General features: G+C 26.9%; 3 protein-coding genes across 5 annotated transcripts; 1 reads left to right on the plus strand and 2 right to left on the minus strand.

The window, feature by feature from the left end:
- Positions 1–1,373: 1,373 nt before the first annotated feature.
- On the minus strand, positions 1,374–3,514 carry LOC126868096 (protein phosphatase 1 regulatory subunit 7). Its single transcript, XM_050623309.1, has 5 exons — positions 2,886–3,514; positions 2,701–2,801; positions 2,370–2,566; positions 1,772–2,243; positions 1,374–1,704 (listed from the first exon to the last, which is right to left on the minus strand). The coding sequence occupies exons 1-5, from the start codon at positions 2,896–2,898 to the stop codon at positions 1,531–1,533; spliced, it is 957 nt and encodes a 318-aa protein (XP_050479266.1). The 5' UTR covers positions 2,899–3,514; the 3' UTR covers positions 1,374–1,530.
- Positions 3,515–3,929: 415 nt separating this feature from the next.
- Positions 3,930–9,722, plus strand: LOC126868102 (TATA box-binding protein-like 1). Its single transcript, XM_050623323.1, has 5 exons — positions 3,930–4,092; positions 5,141–5,437; positions 6,206–6,456; positions 6,615–6,709; positions 7,085–9,722. Exons 2-5 carry the CDS (start codon positions 5,150–5,152, stop codon positions 7,321–7,323), a joined length of 873 nt encoding a protein of 290 aa, XP_050479280.1. The 5' UTR covers positions 3,930–4,092; positions 5,141–5,149; the 3' UTR covers positions 7,324–9,722.
- Positions 9,723–11,105: 1,383 nt separating this feature from the next.
- LOC126868087 (centromere protein I-like) lies at positions 11,106–18,370 on the minus strand. 3 transcript variants are annotated; one of them, XM_050623288.1, is made up of 15 exons: positions 17,678–18,116; positions 16,658–16,783; positions 16,432–16,581; positions 16,243–16,331; positions 15,961–16,091; positions 15,711–15,891; positions 15,530–15,642; positions 15,306–15,460; positions 15,032–15,232; positions 14,589–14,695; positions 14,220–14,411; positions 13,995–14,119; positions 13,811–13,928; positions 13,280–13,450; positions 11,106–13,127 (listed from the first exon to the last, which is right to left on the minus strand). In XM_050623288.1, the coding sequence occupies exons 1-15, from the start codon at positions 17,727–17,729 to the stop codon at positions 13,059–13,061; spliced, it is 1,980 nt and encodes a 659-aa protein (XP_050479245.1). In that variant the 5' UTR covers positions 17,730–18,116; the 3' UTR covers positions 11,106–13,058. The 3 variants fall into 3 exon arrangements, with proteins under 3 accessions (XP_050479245.1, XP_050479246.1, XP_050479247.1); XM_050623289.1 differs by lacking the exon at positions 16,432–16,581 and having other exon boundaries at positions 17,678–18,370; XM_050623290.1 differs by lacking the exons at positions 16,432–16,581; positions 17,678–18,116 and adding an exon at positions 17,489–17,647.
- Between the last annotated feature and the right edge of the window lie 5 nt (positions 18,371–18,375).

Consider the following 18,375-nt stretch of genomic DNA (forward strand, 5'->3'; position numbering starts at 1 on the left):
CAGTCTAGAATGGAACAAATGTAACAATATGGGCAAGAAACATGATGTAATCATCAAATTAATAAATCACATTTCTTTTGCATATATTATATCTTAAATATTAATAACTATACTGAGATTCGTAGACGTCCAAAATTATTTTGTTACATAATTATTACTATTTGTAATTATTACTCAAATATATATATTTCAAATTATATGTATAGTGAATGTATGAGCGTACAATGAAAATTTAAATACAATAATTAAATAACAATATCTTAGTTTTGTACATAATTAGATTTTAGTGGAACCATTAGTGTATCATATTCATACATATATCAGAGTGTAACGATTCATAAAAATTAGCAAAATTTGAAATGTTCCATCCATAAATTCAGTAAAATAATTTTCAATAAATGTTGCAACGATTCGTTCTATAGTTATTCAAGTAAAAATTGCACGACGATCAAGGCTTTTGACGGAAATAATAATAATGTTTGTGAATGTAAGTCACTTAATAAATACATATTTACATAATCTCAATATATTTCACATGTATATATCAATAAGCATAAAATTACAGTACACGATGTTATGTTATTAAATGAAAGGGTATACGGACAGATGATAGAATTATCAATGAGGTTTAATCGAAGTACATTATTTGGTAAATAATTGAAATTAACGTTTACATTTCTGTGCAAACAATCCGTATGAAATGAAACATCATTGATACCTATTTCCCCTACCTTATCCACTTATTTTTGCCCTGTACTGTATGTCGCGCAAAAAGTTAATCGAATGAGAATGTAATTGGTTTCCTAATGTAGTAAAGATTCTGCAATAGTCATATACTTTACAATACATTGAAATATGAAATAAATACATTGAGTATTCTGTTACGAATATATTACAAGTAGAAATTGAAGTATGTGGTTTTAAAACAATTTAGTTTCAACAATGTCTTCACACAATTACTGTTCAATAATTCCTTCTATTGCTTGTGCTACTATTCTCGTATAAATATATTGAACATCTTTCAATTAAAGTTCCGTACAATTTTTAAAAATTATTGTATCAGGATATATAAAGTTTTCTCAATAATAAGAGAACAATATAGAGAAGTTCCTCAAAATATTAAATGTTACAGAACAGGTCAATGTACCCACAATTTAAGTAAGATAAGAAAAATGTTTATACTGTATAATCATATGAAGGTATAAAGAAGATACTATTCCCAAATTTCTACTTCAAAAGCTTTTGTACAAATTATGAAAACAATTATCCTTGAGCATTTATATTATTTTCTTGTTGAAAGCAATGACAAAATTCAGTCGTTTAACAATGTGATATCAACAAAATTGCTAATAAAACGTAAAAAAAGGAATGCATTTCTAGTTAAAAAGACATAATTATTTCATACTTCTCATTGATAGAATTGTACATACATAATTTTTTAAAGTAATACTAGAAGGAGATAGGCAACAGTATCAATAGGTACAGTTTCAAAGAGTTATCAAAGAGGTCTACTTTGCAGAACAATATTGTCTATCTGCAAAGTGTTGCATCTAATTGGACAAGCCATGGCAGCAACAGTTTAATTTTCCTTCTGTAATTTGGATCTTTGGCAATAGGATTATGCTCTAAATACACTGTCTGTAATTTCTTATTAACTGCTAAATTTTCTACAGTTGTCCAATCCTCAATTTCATTGTTGTTTATCTGGAAAATACATTAAGTATCAAATAGTATTTAAATATGCATATACAGCTCTTAATCATATTCTTACCCAGAACTCTTCTAAATCTTCAAGATGTTCAATGTTTTCAATCTTTTTTATTTTATTATTTGCTAGATCAAAAGTTGTTACTTTTGTACAATTTGATAATCCTCGGATGCATGTTATTCCATTTTCAGATAAATACAACTGATCAAGATTCTTTAATTCGTCTAAATTTTCTATTTCTATAATGCGATTGCTTTGAAGACTTAATAACTGAAGATTTTGTAAACAGCCCAAATTTTCTATCTTTGCTATCTTATTTTTACCAAGGAACAAACTTGTTAAATTTTCAAGTGCTTCAAGATTAATTATTTCTCTTATTTTGTTATCACCTAACTCAAGGATTGTAAGGTTCTTTAGATGTGACAGATTCTCAATGCACTGAATCTTATTTGACGACAGGTATAACTTTTGTAAATTCAATAGGTTGTCCAATCCTTCTATCTTTTTAATGCGATTAAAAGATAAATCTAAAAGTCTGAAAATATAATATTTGCTTATGTCCAAGAAATTTAGGATATTATTTTGATAAATTTACTATTTATTATATTTACTAAAAGAAAATGTATCTTTTATTTTACTTATAAGGAATGTAGTAACATACTTCAAATTTACAAGAGCATCTAAGTTTTCTATAACAACAATCTGATTATCTCTTAATTCTAACTCGACCAAAGTTGTAAGTGTATCAAGGTTCTCAATTTTCTTTATCAGATTCCACGTAAAACACAATCTATGTATCTTCCTCAATGGTTCCAAATTTTCTAATTTTGTTAGTCTCGAATGATTGAAATCTAATTCCTAGAACATTAATGAAATAATTATACATACATATATATATATATATATATATATATATATATAAGAATTATGTCATTATAAACTTTCAAGTTGTTATTGATGAAGTTAGTAGTAAGGGAATAATAAAAACGAACATCGCTATCAGGATCTATGATAAGAATCTTTTCCGCTTCTTCATTTTCATCATTTTCATTCTCTCCCTCGATTTCAGCCGAACCTTCGCTTTTATTATCCTCTAAAACACGATTATATTTCTATAAGCAACCATGATCCGTAATGTTTTTATTGACGATTACGTTGCAATAAACAATTATTATACCATTATTTGCCATTACTACAAGATATAAAGACAATTTCTTCGATTTAATTGGTAGATTTAGTTTAAAATTGCGTGAAAAAAGATTATAATTGATTATACTGTTTCATAAAGATCCAGCATTAAATGCAAATCGAACTGTTGTAGTATTTGTTGGAATTATTTGAAATTGTATAAACTTTACACTGCGGTAGGTTCTACAATGTCCATGGTTTTACACTATCCCACAAATGTGGTTGCGAACTTATATCACGTAAATGACAATTACATCGTATATATTGTGAAAGTTTTCCACGGCTTGTTCTTAGTTCTTACACTTTTTGCAATGATCAGTAATTTTAATAAAACTGTTCTAAAGCTTATTTATTATTATTCTAAGTTTATTACTACTACTATACTAAGTTTATTATTATTATTATTTTTATTATTATTATTTTATTACTATTTATTACTACTATTATTATTATACTCGTAATTTTATTAAATAAACATATTGATTAATAAAATATTCCTCTATATTTCTTGCATCTGGCCATTTTCTTTTTTGAAAATAGTTTTTGATATTAACTGTATGAATAGTAGTTTGATATTAACGAAAACTGCCATTAGGTATAGATTTCACGATATCGATTTACAACTGCTTAAATTAATCCGTATATGTATATATAATTGATTTGTTACAATCAAATGGTAGTATTAGAAAATATAATAGGTTATGCGAAAATATTTTCTTCATTATTAATCATTTTTATGTATTCGTCTTTTAATTAATTAATTAAAATAAGGTGAAGATCTTATGAAACATCGGCATCTAAGTTCTAGAAAAAATCTAGGGAAATTCCAAGTAGCAATATTTAAATTTATTGGTAATATTTTCATTTCGATACTTAACATACAATAAGATAGAAAATATAATATTTATTTAAATGCTGATACAGTTTACTGAAGAAGATGTAACATATATAAATTTATATAGAATTTAACAGTTAGTGGAAAATTTAAAAATATACTAGGGAAATTACACGGCTGTACTTTATCAATGAGTATTCTCTTTTATGTATCATTGCCGCGTCCGTGACTTTGATCAGTAGCTAGTCTAGTGAAGATGGCCGAAAACAATGGCAGTGATTATTGAGTTAACTTTGCGTTCTCCTGGCACTTGTCAACAAAGAAGTTATCTTTAATAAAAAAGCATATAACATAGGTACAAGTGAGTGCGATTTCTATTTTGTTTGCCGCTGTTGATCGAGATTTTAATCTTCTAATTTAGTACTATAGTCATTTAACGCTATAAGGAATAGCAATTGTGCTTTTCATCTTTTCTTACTGTCACCTCATCTAACATCCGAGAAAACCTTTCGAACATTTCTCAGCATTTTTGAAATACATCTCACGAAAATTTTCATTAAACGTTCGCGTGCTTCTATAAACATCGTCTCTTTTAAATGTTTGCGCATTTCCGCTATGTTTCACTTGCAGTAATTTTAAAACAATTTCGTAGAATTTCAATTTAACTTCCTCCGGAAATTCATTATCTTTCTGAATTAAAATTGATATATTTTTTATAGGATGTATCTGCATACTTATCATATATCATTCCAGTGAGGTAACATCAGTAACATCATGTTGTTTTACATAAAATGTCATTATTAGTTATTTAAATTTTTAGAGAAAGAAACTTGAACCTTTACTTTACCATATAAGATCATTTTTTTTTAGAAGTATCGTATTTTTCAGTTATTGTTTTTGTATGATTTTTTGAGCTTCTTATGTTTTGGGTATTCAATATAAATGAAAAGCCATTGAAAATTGAGGAATACAAACTTAAAATTTTTTAAATTGGGAACTGCGGACGCCTAACATTAAATTTAAGATTAAAGTATATATCGATTTACATAATAGTTGATGGAATTACAAATAATTTAAATGATACTATATATATGAATATTTCTGATAATTAATGGCATAACAAACGGCGATGTTATATTAATTAATCAGTAATTTTTTTAATTTAGTGATATAACAAATAGATATTCTATTCCCCAGTACTTAAATCAAGCAAAATTGGCTTTTATGAAAAAAAAAAAACCAGGACATTATTGTTTAAAAATTACTTTATAAATCATAAGACGAAATGCTATGTTGTATAAAGTAATAAGTGATGTAACGCTACTAATTAATGTTTCTATGTTAGATTATATACAAAGGATAATGGTAGTTTCAATTTTCTTTTTTTCTTTTTATTTGTTTTTCTGTAGGGATATATTATGGCAACTGCTATTCAAAAGAATGGCATGAAACCTTTAACAAACACATCGATAAATCACGTAGAGGATGTAAAGAATTTAGACAATACCAACATATGTAAAGAAGAAAAAGATGAGAGGATATTTGATGGACAGATCCAACCTTACATGGAGCCTCATGAACAAGAACCTCGTGAATTGGATATCGTTATCAATAATGTAGTTTGCAGCTTCAGTGTTAGGTGTCATTTAAATTTACGAGAAATTGCACTAAATGGATCTAATGTGGAATATAGAAGAGAGAATGGGGTATGTTTTGAAGTAGTCTCGTTTTGTTTACATTTGTAGCAAATTAATTATATTTAATATATTTGATTGTGATGTAAGCTTAATTTTTATATCTTTAATTTCTGTTCAATGTTTCTATGCAGAAAATTTAAATTACATTACTAGAACGCTTACATACTTGATTTTTCTTAATTACATACAACAATTTACATACTTTAATAAAATTTGCAATGTATTTTTAAGCAGTGAATAAAAATTTATTAAAAAATATTAAACATTAAAATAACAAGAGAAAGTATCAGTGTTAATAAGATGCGAAGAAGATATAAAGCTATTTGTTATAAATTAATCATAAATATTTTACATTTGGCTTTTAGTTTTTTGTAATTAACAGTAAAAGATTATGATTAATTGTTTAATAAAATGGTACACTCCTTGATTTTATCCCATTCCTAGATTATATAACATACATTATCTGTATGATAATGAAAATGATCTTAGTATAATTTTGATATAATATTAATTTCTACTTGAGAATATAACTATGCTTTAATATATATTAAATTAGAAATATCAGAATATGTTGGATGTATCGTAAATTTCCTTTCAAGATCGTTAAAGCCATAGTTCAATTTTAAGCGAGATATACATACAATTTAGGACTACATGAAACTTTCTAGCCGAACAAGTTGATCTTTAGGTTTTAATATAATTTTTAGATTCTAAATAATTTGAAATATTGAATAACATTTATAAGCAATGTTCTTAGTATATGCATGCATGTTGTAGATGATTACTATGAAACTAAGGAGACCATATACTACTGCTTCTATATGGTCTTCTGGCAAAGTAACATGTACCGGTGCAACTAGTGAAGTTCAAGCAAAGATAGCAGCTCGCCGCTTTGCTCGTTCACTTCAGAAGCTTGGATTCAAAGTACGATTTAACAATTATAGAGTGGTTAATGTACTGGGTACATGCTGTATGCCATTTGCAATCAAGATAACATCATTTTCATCATGTCATAAAGAAAATGCAGAGTAAGTATACTGATGTATGTTTAAATAAACCTATATGATTTACAGAAATAATTGAACTGATTGACTAACAATGATTTTGATATATACCCTTTTATATATAATCTATTATACCGATAATGTATTATAGTCAAAAATATTCATGTATTCGTTTTATTTAGTTATGAGCCAGAATTACATCCTGGTGTCACATACAAGCTGAAGGAACCAAAAGCTACATTGAAAATATTTTCTACTGGAAGTGTCACTGTAACAGGTTTGTTTTACTATTGGATTAAAGTTTGCGTTGAATGAATTACTAATTCTTTTGCAATCGCGAATGAAATATCTCGTTAACACAATGTTATTTATGCAATGCTATGGATGAAAGATCGCAAGTGTGTTTTAGAATAGAAAATGTCTCATTCAGAAATTTGCAATGAAGAATCAATTTGTAACATACGGACGAATGACATTCAATTATAAACACTGAAGGACGGCTGGTAAATATATCCATAGCTTGGCATAAACGACATTCATAAATACTTTATCTACTATGAAGATTGAAGTAAAAATCTATAAGGAAATATATTGTTTTCGTATACGATCTTAATTATTATGTTTATTGAGTAAATTGAAATGTACATTGTAGCTCCCAATGTTGCTGCTGTCCAAGCTGCAATTGAATATATTTATCCACTAGTCTACGAATTTCGTAAGGAGAGAACGACAGAAGACGAACTTGCCCTAACAACGAAGAAGCGTAGAATGGGGCTAAGAAAAAGAAGTCGTGATGAGTTCCTACATGATCCAGATTATATATATGATACCATGTTCTCTGACGAGGAGGAGGAAGAAGAAGAGGGTGAGAGTGACGCCAGTTGGGACTGAGCTGTTTATTTCGCTGCTCCTCTGTTAATTGTGAAACTGTTATACTTCTTACATCTTGTTTTACAAGGAAAAGAAAAAAGAAAAATAGATACATACTGCTTTGTGTACAAAAGTGTTATCTAAAGAGTGAAGTGAAGTATTCTATTTCCCTTAGTGAAAAGACAATGTGTGAGTGCTAGAGACAAATATGCACATGCAAGTGCTTTAATTATGATTACACTAATATTGAATCAACTGAACTGAATTTCATCACCGTAATAATATCATCATAATTTACTTTCATTAATGGTACATATACGTACATATATACATTCTTATATATATATATTATACATATATATATATATATAACGTGTATATATTGTACGTGTATATATTGTATGCGTATATATATATATATATATATATATATATATATATATATATATACACACATATATATAAATGTTAGACATAAAAACAATGTATGCATACTCATTGTGTTTAGCAAACAATATCTCAACACTTGTTCAATCTTTTCTGTTTTCCATCTTTTCCTTTCATTTTTGTTCTTCTGATAGAATTTACTACATTTAAGTAATTAGAATTCGAAAAAGAACTTGTTTGTAACCGTGCTCCTCTATAGTTTAAATAATGAATCGATTCATGTTTATTTAGTTCTTCATTATATAATGACAGATTATGTACTGAATTTTTGTAGCGATGGAAAGTGTATACATTTTTGCTGTTTTATTGTTCTTTTTTCTACTTATATATATATATAATCTATTTCTGCTTAATTAACACATTGTGCCAAAGATGGATGTCTAAAATTTGAGATAAAGTGATCAAAGGACATCTAAGAAGCTAAAAATTTTGTTTAGTATCACAATTTACTTTTCTACTACAATGACATATTATACTACATTTGAAGGTATTTCTATATAAATGACATTTTTGTTAGTAAATAATAGAGAGTTGATCTAATTTAATTTGATTTTAAAAGTCTTTTAATGGAAACTTATTTGGTTTCCTGTCAAATACGTTGAAAAAGCTGCAGTACGGGAAAAATTTGTTTTAAGCGTTTGTATGGTTAAACGTTCTTATTCTAAATGGCTATGGGCTGTTAACGCAGTTAACAATTGCAACAAAGAAAAAAAAAAAAACGCTATGTGATTATCATCTTTCATTAATTGTATCAAAATTACACAGGCCTGATTGCGGTGTTTTAAGATTGGGCTTCATTATTTATGCTTACATCAATATACAGATTAGTCCCAAGCCTAACCAAGTTTAAAATAACTTGTCAATCCCCCCTTTTTTGGTTGTTATGGAACGTACTTGAAAAGTGAAACAAAACATCGTAGCATCAGTGACGTGTCTCATTTTACCTTTTGAGAATCGCAACAAAAATTTAAAGAATAGAATAGATTACGATAACATATTACTTATCATTTCTAATATCTATTACCAACATGTAAGATCTTGTTCATTTATTTATTTATCACTTGCAGTATCCTCATGACGATAAGCGTATTTGAATTATGTCGTTATCATTTAATTTTAATTAGTTATTGTCATATATCATAGTTCGAGGAATGATAAATGTTATGTTTTACAAAATATTCAACAATTCGAGTCTAATACATCTTAAATACGAGAAGCTTGACTGACATAAGGCTATTTTCAAATTCTGTTTGGTAATAAAAGCTGGGAATAGATAACATACAAAATTTGTTATAATTGTATGATGTACTTTAACGGAAACAAAAACATTCTCTAACGACATTACTATCATTTAACAGTAGGCGCATGGACTTTAAATAAGACATAGTGTAAATAAATCAAGTTATCCAGATATACTAATATGCAATTAGTTGTATACTTTCTGAATATTATAAAACAACATGCATACCTTACACCTGTTACTAATTATATACATTCTCAATGATCCCTTTTCGTATCATAAGTACGTGTGAACGAAGAAAAACATTGGCAATACAATTTCAATACTATAATGAATATTGATCTGTACCTTGTGCCATACATAATGCTATTTGTACACTAAGCTTAATTGAATTCTCATAATCTCCAATGATTTAATATTAACTATATGCGAAACAAGTTCTTTTACAAAGATGCTATAGTCACTGCCCGTAGTATATCCAAAATACAAAAATTAAGAGCTCGAATTTAATTAAAATATATATGACATTAGGCACTTACTGGAGCACCTTAATTTTACATTGATTACCATATGTATTAAATATTATCATACGGATGAAGAATTTTTATTTTAAGAATGGCAATAATGTCAGAACCGCTGTGTAATTTATAACTTTGTTGAAGCCAATGCATATATACTATTCATGTCTTTCTTTCTTTCATAGTTAGAAAATATACAATATGTGGAAACATTATATACTTTTGTAATTATTTTAGATGTGCATTAAAATTTAATACGAAGTATTATGAATTTCAAGCGTTTTATAGGAATGTTATTTGAACAAAATTTTCAAAAACTTTCATTTAGCATTTATAAATACAATTCTTTTTTATTATAAAATAATATCATTCTTTAGTTTTTATTTGAAGTCCTCCATGTTATGTCCTTTAACTAACATCAATTAAAAAATCTTGATATTTCATGGTTATAAACAATCATAATTAAAAAAATGCATTTTAAAGTTATAATTAATGCTGGAATGAAAATAAGACGGTAATAAAACTTTCTTTACCTTGAGTAATGTAATAATAACACTAATATGAAAAAAGGCAGTATATTTAATTTATGTTACGTAGAACACATTTTCTCGTTTATTGTAAAACTATAAAAATGCGATTTATGGATACAAAACTTTTTAGAAAAGTTATTTGATACGTAAAAATATTTGTTTCTTAATTTAATAATAGTTTCTACTAGTTTAACAATCTAAATGTAAAGGTTTCTGGCATTGTTCCATAAATTTTATATTGGAACCTAGAGAAATTGTTTAAGGAAATCTAATGACAATGCTTTTTTCTAAAGCAGTATTTGTTATAAAAAAAGAAAAGTTTAGTGGAATCTAATATCTATACAATCATTGCACACAAACTTGTATAGCGAATTTCTGGAATGAAATATCTTATTCTACATATCTCTATTTCTGGAATGATATATCTTATCCTATATATACTGCAGCATGAGATCTAAATATAGTAATAATATTCAATGCAGTAAATTATTGTCCGAAACTTTCTCTGATGTATTATTGTATGCATAGAGTACAGAAGTATTTACATTGAAGGAATTTATATAGGAATCATATAATTTTCGAGTAGTAAACTATCTTATTTGGAATACTTAAAATAAATAAAACCATTCTTTATACTTATTTTTTCAATTATATCTGCTGGTATTTTATTCTTTTCTGAATAAGATTATTAATCACACAAAGAAAATTGTTGTATCGTAATTATTGCCATTATTATGTTTTACATTCTTTTGAACTTCGTATATTTAGCTAATGTTTCCTAAAGCATATTTAGAAAGTGTTTGCCGATGAAGTTATATTCAAATTCAACTTAATGTCAACATGGAACTGCAGTGATGTTATTAGTATTACATGTAATTTAAAGTTAGTTTCTAAAATGAATCATTCTTTATTACAACCGAGTGACTGCCAATCACAGACTATAACTAAACGCTATTTCAGTACTTTCATCCGAACAAACGCAACTGTTTTAATGATTTTTTCAAATTCACGACAATAAAATAATAATTGTTATTGTTTACTAGTATAACATCATATGTTTCCGATACATTTTTTTTTTTTAATAATAATTTTAATTTATTCTCTATCTTTATAAGAATATATCAGGCTTTACATCCAAAGTAGTTTAAGCAGCATAAGTATTAAACATTGTTATAAATATTTCTATTTCTACTGATACTTTTAATATCCAAACATTATTTTATGCTGCTCATACTATCTGATTTGAACAAATTAATTATAATTGACATACTATAATCGCTACATATAGAAGCAAAGTTTCTGATCGCGTTAATATCATGAAAAATGATGTGCACTTTTACCAAATCTACTAAATTTAATGTACATTACTGTTTTCACATTCCAGGCCTCTTGATACTATTATTTTCTAGTCTGAGAATATATTTACACCAAAGACAGTCCATAAAAACATGTTACAATTTAAAATAGTATAGGTAACATGGATACATTGCTCAAGATTGATGAAATTTAACTATGCTATTCTTAGTAAAGTGCTTGTACAGTTATTAATGAAAACATGTAATATCTTTTCAAGATATTTGCAAATCAAATTGTATGTTATCATGAAAAAGAAAGAATCTATTAAAAATTTTGGTAGAGGTGAACATTCTCTGTTAATTCTTATATGTACTCGTAGTTATAACATCTCTGAATGTGTCCATAGCAAAATATAATTTTCTAGCGTAATGCGTCACCATATATAATCATTATTTTTATAGGTATAAATAACTAAATGTATGAATATGTATCTGGTTGTTATATCGATCTTTGAAAATACTTCATTTGCAGCTTAACATGAGACATGTTTAGATGGTACAACTGTTATGATATTAAGCAAAGTTTCACAGTTTTGATTGATTCATTAAAACTGGAGACAATTTTATAACATATTATAATCGTTATAGAAGCACTAAGTTCTTGATGTTGTCATTGTCTTCAATCGTTATTATTGACACGATGATGTACTATCATGTACGTAGCTGTATCAGTTTATAGCGAAGAAAAAGAAAACGTAGAAAAATATGCTAATATGGTATATATTGTATCAATTAAATAATAGTAATACATCGTATATACTGATATTTATAGTAAATCTTTCTTTGAATTCAACATAGTGACTAGTATTATACATTTACATTCTTTATTCATTCCTTTGCACGGTACGATTGAATTCTAAAGCAATAATGAATGTGATTTTGTGAAAATCAATCCGCAGTAGATAAATATATACATAGTTCAGTTATAACGAGTTTTTTTTTATATATAAATATTTTTGTTCTGTTCTTGAAACTTACTTGAAATATTGATGAATAACATGTATCAAAATGGTACCCTATCAATTCTTTAACGCACTATCAATAGTATTAGTAATACGTACATGTATTGTTTTAAAGTATGGTAGTTATAAAGTATATTTAGTATTTAGAATGATGTTGCATCGATAGCATGGCCTCTTCTAGAATATGTATTTAGAATACTTTTAATAGAGCATTATATAGATTTTAAATTTAAGAGATGTTCACGCTCACTTTCAAAGAGATTTTCTGCATAATGCATTGTCAAGCTACTATTTTCATGTAAACATGAGTAATTTTCCATCAACTGCAATGTGTACACTAAATATTAATGCATAAAATAAGTAAGATAAATTAAAAGATATGTAAAAAAAAAATGATATAGTTTCTAAAGTATGAGCCCAAGGCATCCATGATAATTTATATGTAACTTTTCATTAGGTAGATATGTATTAAAGACTGTTGAATGAACTGTACATGAAAATTTTTATGTAAAAATCAAAGAAATAAAAGGCAATGATTAATTTAAATCAACTTATTTCACACGTACTTATTATTACAAACTTTATAAATTATTGTTTTAATGTATAAAACGTACAGTTAAAAACATTTATTACATCTCAAGAGTATCTTAAATTTCTTCGGAAATAATGTACATACCTTTTAATATCTAAATTTATTATTACAGTTAATTTTGAAATATATCAAGAAATTCACTTATGGTTGGATAATAATACAATGCTACGCTCATAGCAGCCTGTAAAAATATTATCATCGCTGGAATAACTTTTTATCATTTAGAAGTTATCATTAAATGTTAAAAAGTAATTCTACTCTATTAGATACGTCAATATTATTTAAAAAACTAATAGACAAAAAGATTAAAAATAACTGCGCGTTATTTCTTACCTCTCTTGTGTTAATACTCAGTCCTGTTTTGTTCAATATACATTTGTAAGGTAAGATGGCATAATGGTTACTAATATTTAAAAGGCAATTTAGATTGCAATGTTTTAAATCTTCCATCGCTCTCGTTGGAACATTTCTTAAAAAGTACATATTACTGCGTTTTTTAAATGGCTGAAAAATATAAATTTAGCAAAAAATATAATTCCTAAATGCCAAAATTAGGAAAAGAAGAATTATTTTCTGATGGTGAAAATTTAATACAGAAAAGATATTTTAAACATAATATTCTTATATTATATTAATTATAATTAATTAATTGACAACCTTCTAATTTAATTCCATCCCGATGGGATTTTATTAATATTTTATCCGAATTTTTAATTTCGATTCATAACGGCAATATAATAAAAAATACATGTTTTCAAATTAGTCGAGCCTAACAGCACAATTTAATGTAGAAATTCATTACAGAATATTAACATTTGATGATTAGATTGTTCATTAACTGATTTCAGTGTCATATTTACATACCTCGTCATACCATAATGCTTCAACAATGTCTTGAGCATAGATAGATATAGTATTAAACTTTTTCTTATATAACTTTTGTATCTTACGATTTTTTAATTGTAAACACCTATTACGATACCTGTGAGCAGATATTGAAATTGAAAGGCTAATTTATAAACGTAAACAAAGTTTATAGGATGCATACCTCAATAGCAATTTGCATACTTTTGACAAAATCGCACAATGCTTCGTAATAAAACCTCCATAAATTACTGCAGGAGGTGCTAATGTAAACGACATTATGGTACTTCGATTTTCCAATATACAAATCTAAACATTTTCAGTAAAAGTACGGCACTGAGTTATTAATATTTTCATTACTATCTATATTAATTATACGAAGATATTATTATTTATCTTCATCATATACCTCCTCATAAAATGATAATGCTTCTGAGAGTAATAAAATATCGTACGAATGTATGTTTAAACCAGACACGATAAGGGTTTTTGTGGTTTTTGTGAGAATAGGAATGGCCTCTTCTAAATTATCCACTGCACCTTGCCCTAGAAATGGTGCAGGTGTTTTATGACTGCATTCTTCAAATGCTTGACTAACAAACTACAAAAAAATGGCATTGTAAAATTGTCAGTTGACTACTATTGCTTTATTAATAATTATGTTACTCTTATTTTTATGTTATTTTTGATATCTAAATAGTTTCAACAAAAGTAATTTATGCAATAGGAAAGCCAACTGTAAGTTAAATAAGGTAGTAAAATAATATGTTTAACATACCAAATTTGTGATCAACATTTTCAATGTTCTGATAATTTCACACTTCATACTTAAGGTTGATTCGTAAAACATATTTTGTACATGAACTAATATCTTTTCCTGTAAATCTGAATATATTTTATTTTTATAAAATAATTACGCTAAGTACAGAAATATATAATACAGCACTAAGTAAACGAAATTCTGAACTAAATCGCTTGATAGAAACAAGAAGCAATTGGTTTTTAGGATAGATAACTAAATCTTTATAAAAATTGACCATAGAAACTCTGCTTATCCATATCTTTTCAAGCCAATATGATACCAATAAATCAATCAATCAATCAATCAATCAAAGTCTATCAATAAGAAGAAATATTCTACGAAGATCGTTTGAATAAAAATATTTCTAGAGAATTAACTTTTTGTACGCAGTCCCTTAATAAATATAAATGAAAATATACCGCTAATAGACACCGACGTCATCCATTGCAATAAAACTAGTAACTTTGATTGATATTCTCCCGTATTAAAATACAGATACTCATCAAGGAAACGATTAACGACAAGTATATCTTGTTGCATATATTGTGAAAATTCTATAGTTATATCAAGTAATTTGTTAATTTCTTCTGTAGAAAATTTTTCATTTTCCAAAATAAATGCTGAAATGAAAGAAACATTAAATTTATCTTTCTAGAAACATTTATTATATTACAGATTATATTATAGATGTACCTCTTACTAAAGTATTGTAGAGATTATAAGAGAATCTACTCTGATAGTGGAAATCAGCAAATGTAAGAAGGTGATACCCAGCAATATTAGACAAAAGTGATATGGCATTACACGGTAATTCTACACTTAAGTGCAATTTTCCCAATTCTTCTGTACTGTAATAGCTTACTATGTAACGAATATCAATCAATAAACGTAATAAAGCAATAATGTTATTTATTTACCTAGAAATCTCAAAGATAGATTTTGTATCCTTTTCTTTGAAAATATTGGAGCCAATTTGAAAATATCCTACAGGTGGTAACAGAGGTGCTACAGCCTTCTTTGTTTTCATAAACTATTAAAGTTAAAGAAATATATGAATATTCAACGTTTATATAAATTTTATAATTATCAAATACTTACCTCAAATACATTCCAGTTAAAACACTCTGAATGTAAGTCCTGTGTTTGTTGACTCTCTAAACGACTTTTCGCATCTTGAAGCATTAATCGCAAAATTTCAGGTATCGGTTTCCATACACTTTCTGTGTTTATAGATTGAATTTTTTCAGGAACTAATTCCGGTTTGTAAGATTTGAATAATCTAAAATAAATCTTATGCAAATTAATATTACATTCGTTAAATGAACCAACTCAAATCGCAATTACTTACGACAATAAGACAATAATATGTTTACGAGGTTTCGAATATTTCTGATGAAGATTTAGTAATCTAGATACATCTCTGCGAGTTACATCTTCTGGTTTTGTTAATACATAAATGATACGTGCTATATGTCTTTCCTACAATGGTAATAGTAAGAAAATATTTAAATAATGTAACTACGCAATATGACTTATATTATGATCGTTATTAAAATTTTTTATTGTAATTACAAGTTCTTTTATAAATTTACATACGCAGTATTGGTAAACAGAATGTATACACACTTACCAGTCTTTCCTTTTTCAACATCATATAAAAGAAGACGCTATAATATATATTTATAACTTTTTTATCTATTAGTTGATAGTCCAATATGCCTGAAAGCACGCAAACACACATACAATTTAAATTTTTATCTTATATATATTTTGTTCCGTCATATTATTATACGATTAAAAAAAAGAAAGAAAATATTACCAACTGTCCATTGTATAATAATAGTGGATACAGTAATAGGCAGTTCATTTATAGATGCTAGGCACCAAGAAATAAGGGACTTGACTGTGCGTTCAGGTATCTCGTGTCTTGGAACTAAACACTTTGCTAAGGATACTAATTTAGTAGCACCTGGCAAACATATTTTTTCCTTTATGTTTTCAATAGAATGTAACTGTTTGTTTCTTATAACGGTCTGTATGCTCACCTAATTCAGTATTTATAATAATATCTGCTAACAAATCGATATCTTCATCTATCAACCCTTTAGTCGCGGCATAATTTTGTAATATACCGAGTGATTCTTCAAATGTAGAATAATCTTTCTTTTTTACTACAAAAGAAAGGACAGAAAAAATGCACTTATTGGAAGATTTAAAATTGAAAACATTTTATCATGCATTACTATTTGCATATTATATCAATCTAATATATATTAGTAATATATATTTGTAAGGGAAAATAACTATGGTATATATGTACATATATACAGTCAATAATAAAAGTATTCAAACAGGATGATAGAAAAGCAATTCATCGTTCAAAAATTACAATACAATATTGCATTGCAATATCGTCATTACATAATATTGTTCTTCCATAAAGTTTGCTGACATAATTATACATGCGCTTTTTTCTTCAATTTTGTAGTAATAATTAATACCAATGACACCATGATGCAGGTAAAAAATAATTTTTTTCTATATCGCAAAGAACTGATTTCTCTTCTCTTGGTGTTAATTTCTTCTGATGTCAGGATGGCGGTTTAATCGCAATATTCTCATTATTATTGAACTCTTTAATTATGAGCCGAGTTGTTGATTTACTTCTTATTAAATGATCTATATTTTCTCTTTGTATAATTTCCCTTTTTCTCAAGTTTCTCAGTAATGGACAGATATTAAATTTTCATTTTCATTTCCTTTCAAAATCATTTAAAACATACCGAAATTCATTTATTTATGTTTAGTTTTCTTAGAGCAAAGGAAATGACAAATTACATGTTCAAATACTTTTCTGCTTGGTATGAATACGTTACCATAATAAAGGTTCTATAGCTGTTATTTGTTGTCTTTAGATTCTTAGAAAACATGGACACATCCTAATGAATAATTCCAAATACACTATAACTGTAAGTACTAGCGCCACTATGCTTTTATATATTGAAACGTAAATCATACTACTGTTTGAATACTTTTTAATGCTTATTGTATTTTTAGTTACGTACCTTTCAAATCTCGTAAAAACTTTAAAAAGGTATCCCTTTCTTCATCTGTCATTTTTTTATATTGTATAACAACAAATTATTTGTAACAAAAAGAAATAAACATTTTTAAACGTTCAATCGTGTTTAAAAGCTCACTTTTTAACTAAATCATTACCGGTATTTTTAACGATATTGTTGTACATCATAACCTAAATATCATAACAATTTAAAATATTTCCTTTCCGTATGTTCCTAACCTATTTTTGTATCAAACAATGGTTATCCCTATAAGTAATATTTAAGGTAAAAAATATAATGCTATTGATAATGAAAAATTCATTCTAACCGCTTAAAATTCTAAACAAACACTATATATTGTCATAAGTCATAGAGTTTATGGCTTGTATCAGAGAGGAAGCGAGAGTGCTCAGTGTTCACGCTCATTATTCTGGTTTATTATTCAGATCATGTTCTCAGCGTTCTGGTTGTTCTCGGACCAGTGATGAACAGTTTGGAATAGCTATTGATTTCCGATGGAATCGATTGATCGAAAATACAAGTACATTGCAATTATGTCCGTATATATGAAACTTGACATACTAGTTAATATTATCATAAAACTTAATTATTAATTCATGCTATCAGAGAACTTTCGCACATATGATCATTTTTTTTTTTTTTTTTTTTTTTTTTTTTAAAGTAATTACGAAGGGGTTGCA

The sequence above is a fragment of the Bombus huntii genome, chromosome 7, assembly GCF_024542735.1.
Source record: "Bombus huntii isolate Logan2020A chromosome 7, iyBomHunt1.1, whole genome shotgun sequence".
Classification (NCBI taxonomy): domain Eukaryota; kingdom Metazoa; phylum Arthropoda; class Insecta; order Hymenoptera; family Apidae; genus Bombus; species Bombus huntii.

Excerpts from the sequence above, each read along its gene's own strand:
- LOC126868087 (XM_050623288.1), bottom strand. The coding sequence starts at position 17,729 with ATGACAGATGAAGAAAGGGATACCTTTTTAAAGTTTTTACGAGATTTG. Across the intron at positions 16,332-16,431 it reads TATTATACAATGGACAGTTG|GCATATTGGACTATCAACTA; the intron begins GTAATATTTTCT and ends GCGTGCTTTCAG. Across the intron at positions 15,233-15,305 it reads CTACAATACTTTAGTAAGAG|CATTTATTTTGGAAAATGAA; the intron begins GTACATCTATAA and ends CTTTCATTTCAG.
- LOC126868102 (XM_050623323.1), top strand. The coding sequence starts at position 5,150 with ATGGCAACTGCTATTCAAAAGAATGGCATGAAACCTTTAACAAACACA. Across the intron at positions 5,438-6,205 it reads AATATAGAAGAGAGAATGGG|ATGATTACTATGAAACTAAG; the intron begins GTATGTTTTGAA and ends TGCATGTTGTAG. Across the intron at positions 6,457-6,614 it reads TGTCATAAAGAAAATGCAGA|TTATGAGCCAGAATTACATC; the intron begins GTAAGTATACTG and ends CGTTTTATTTAG.
- LOC126868096 (XM_050623309.1), bottom strand. Across the intron at positions 2,567-2,700 it reads TCATAGATCCTGATAGCGAT|GAATTAGATTTCAATCATTC; the intron begins GTTCGTTTTTAT and ends TTAATGTTCTAG. Across the intron at positions 2,244-2,369 it reads GATGCTCTTGTAAATTTGAA|ACTTTTAGATTTATCTTTTA; the intron begins GTATGTTACTAC and ends TTATATTTTCAG.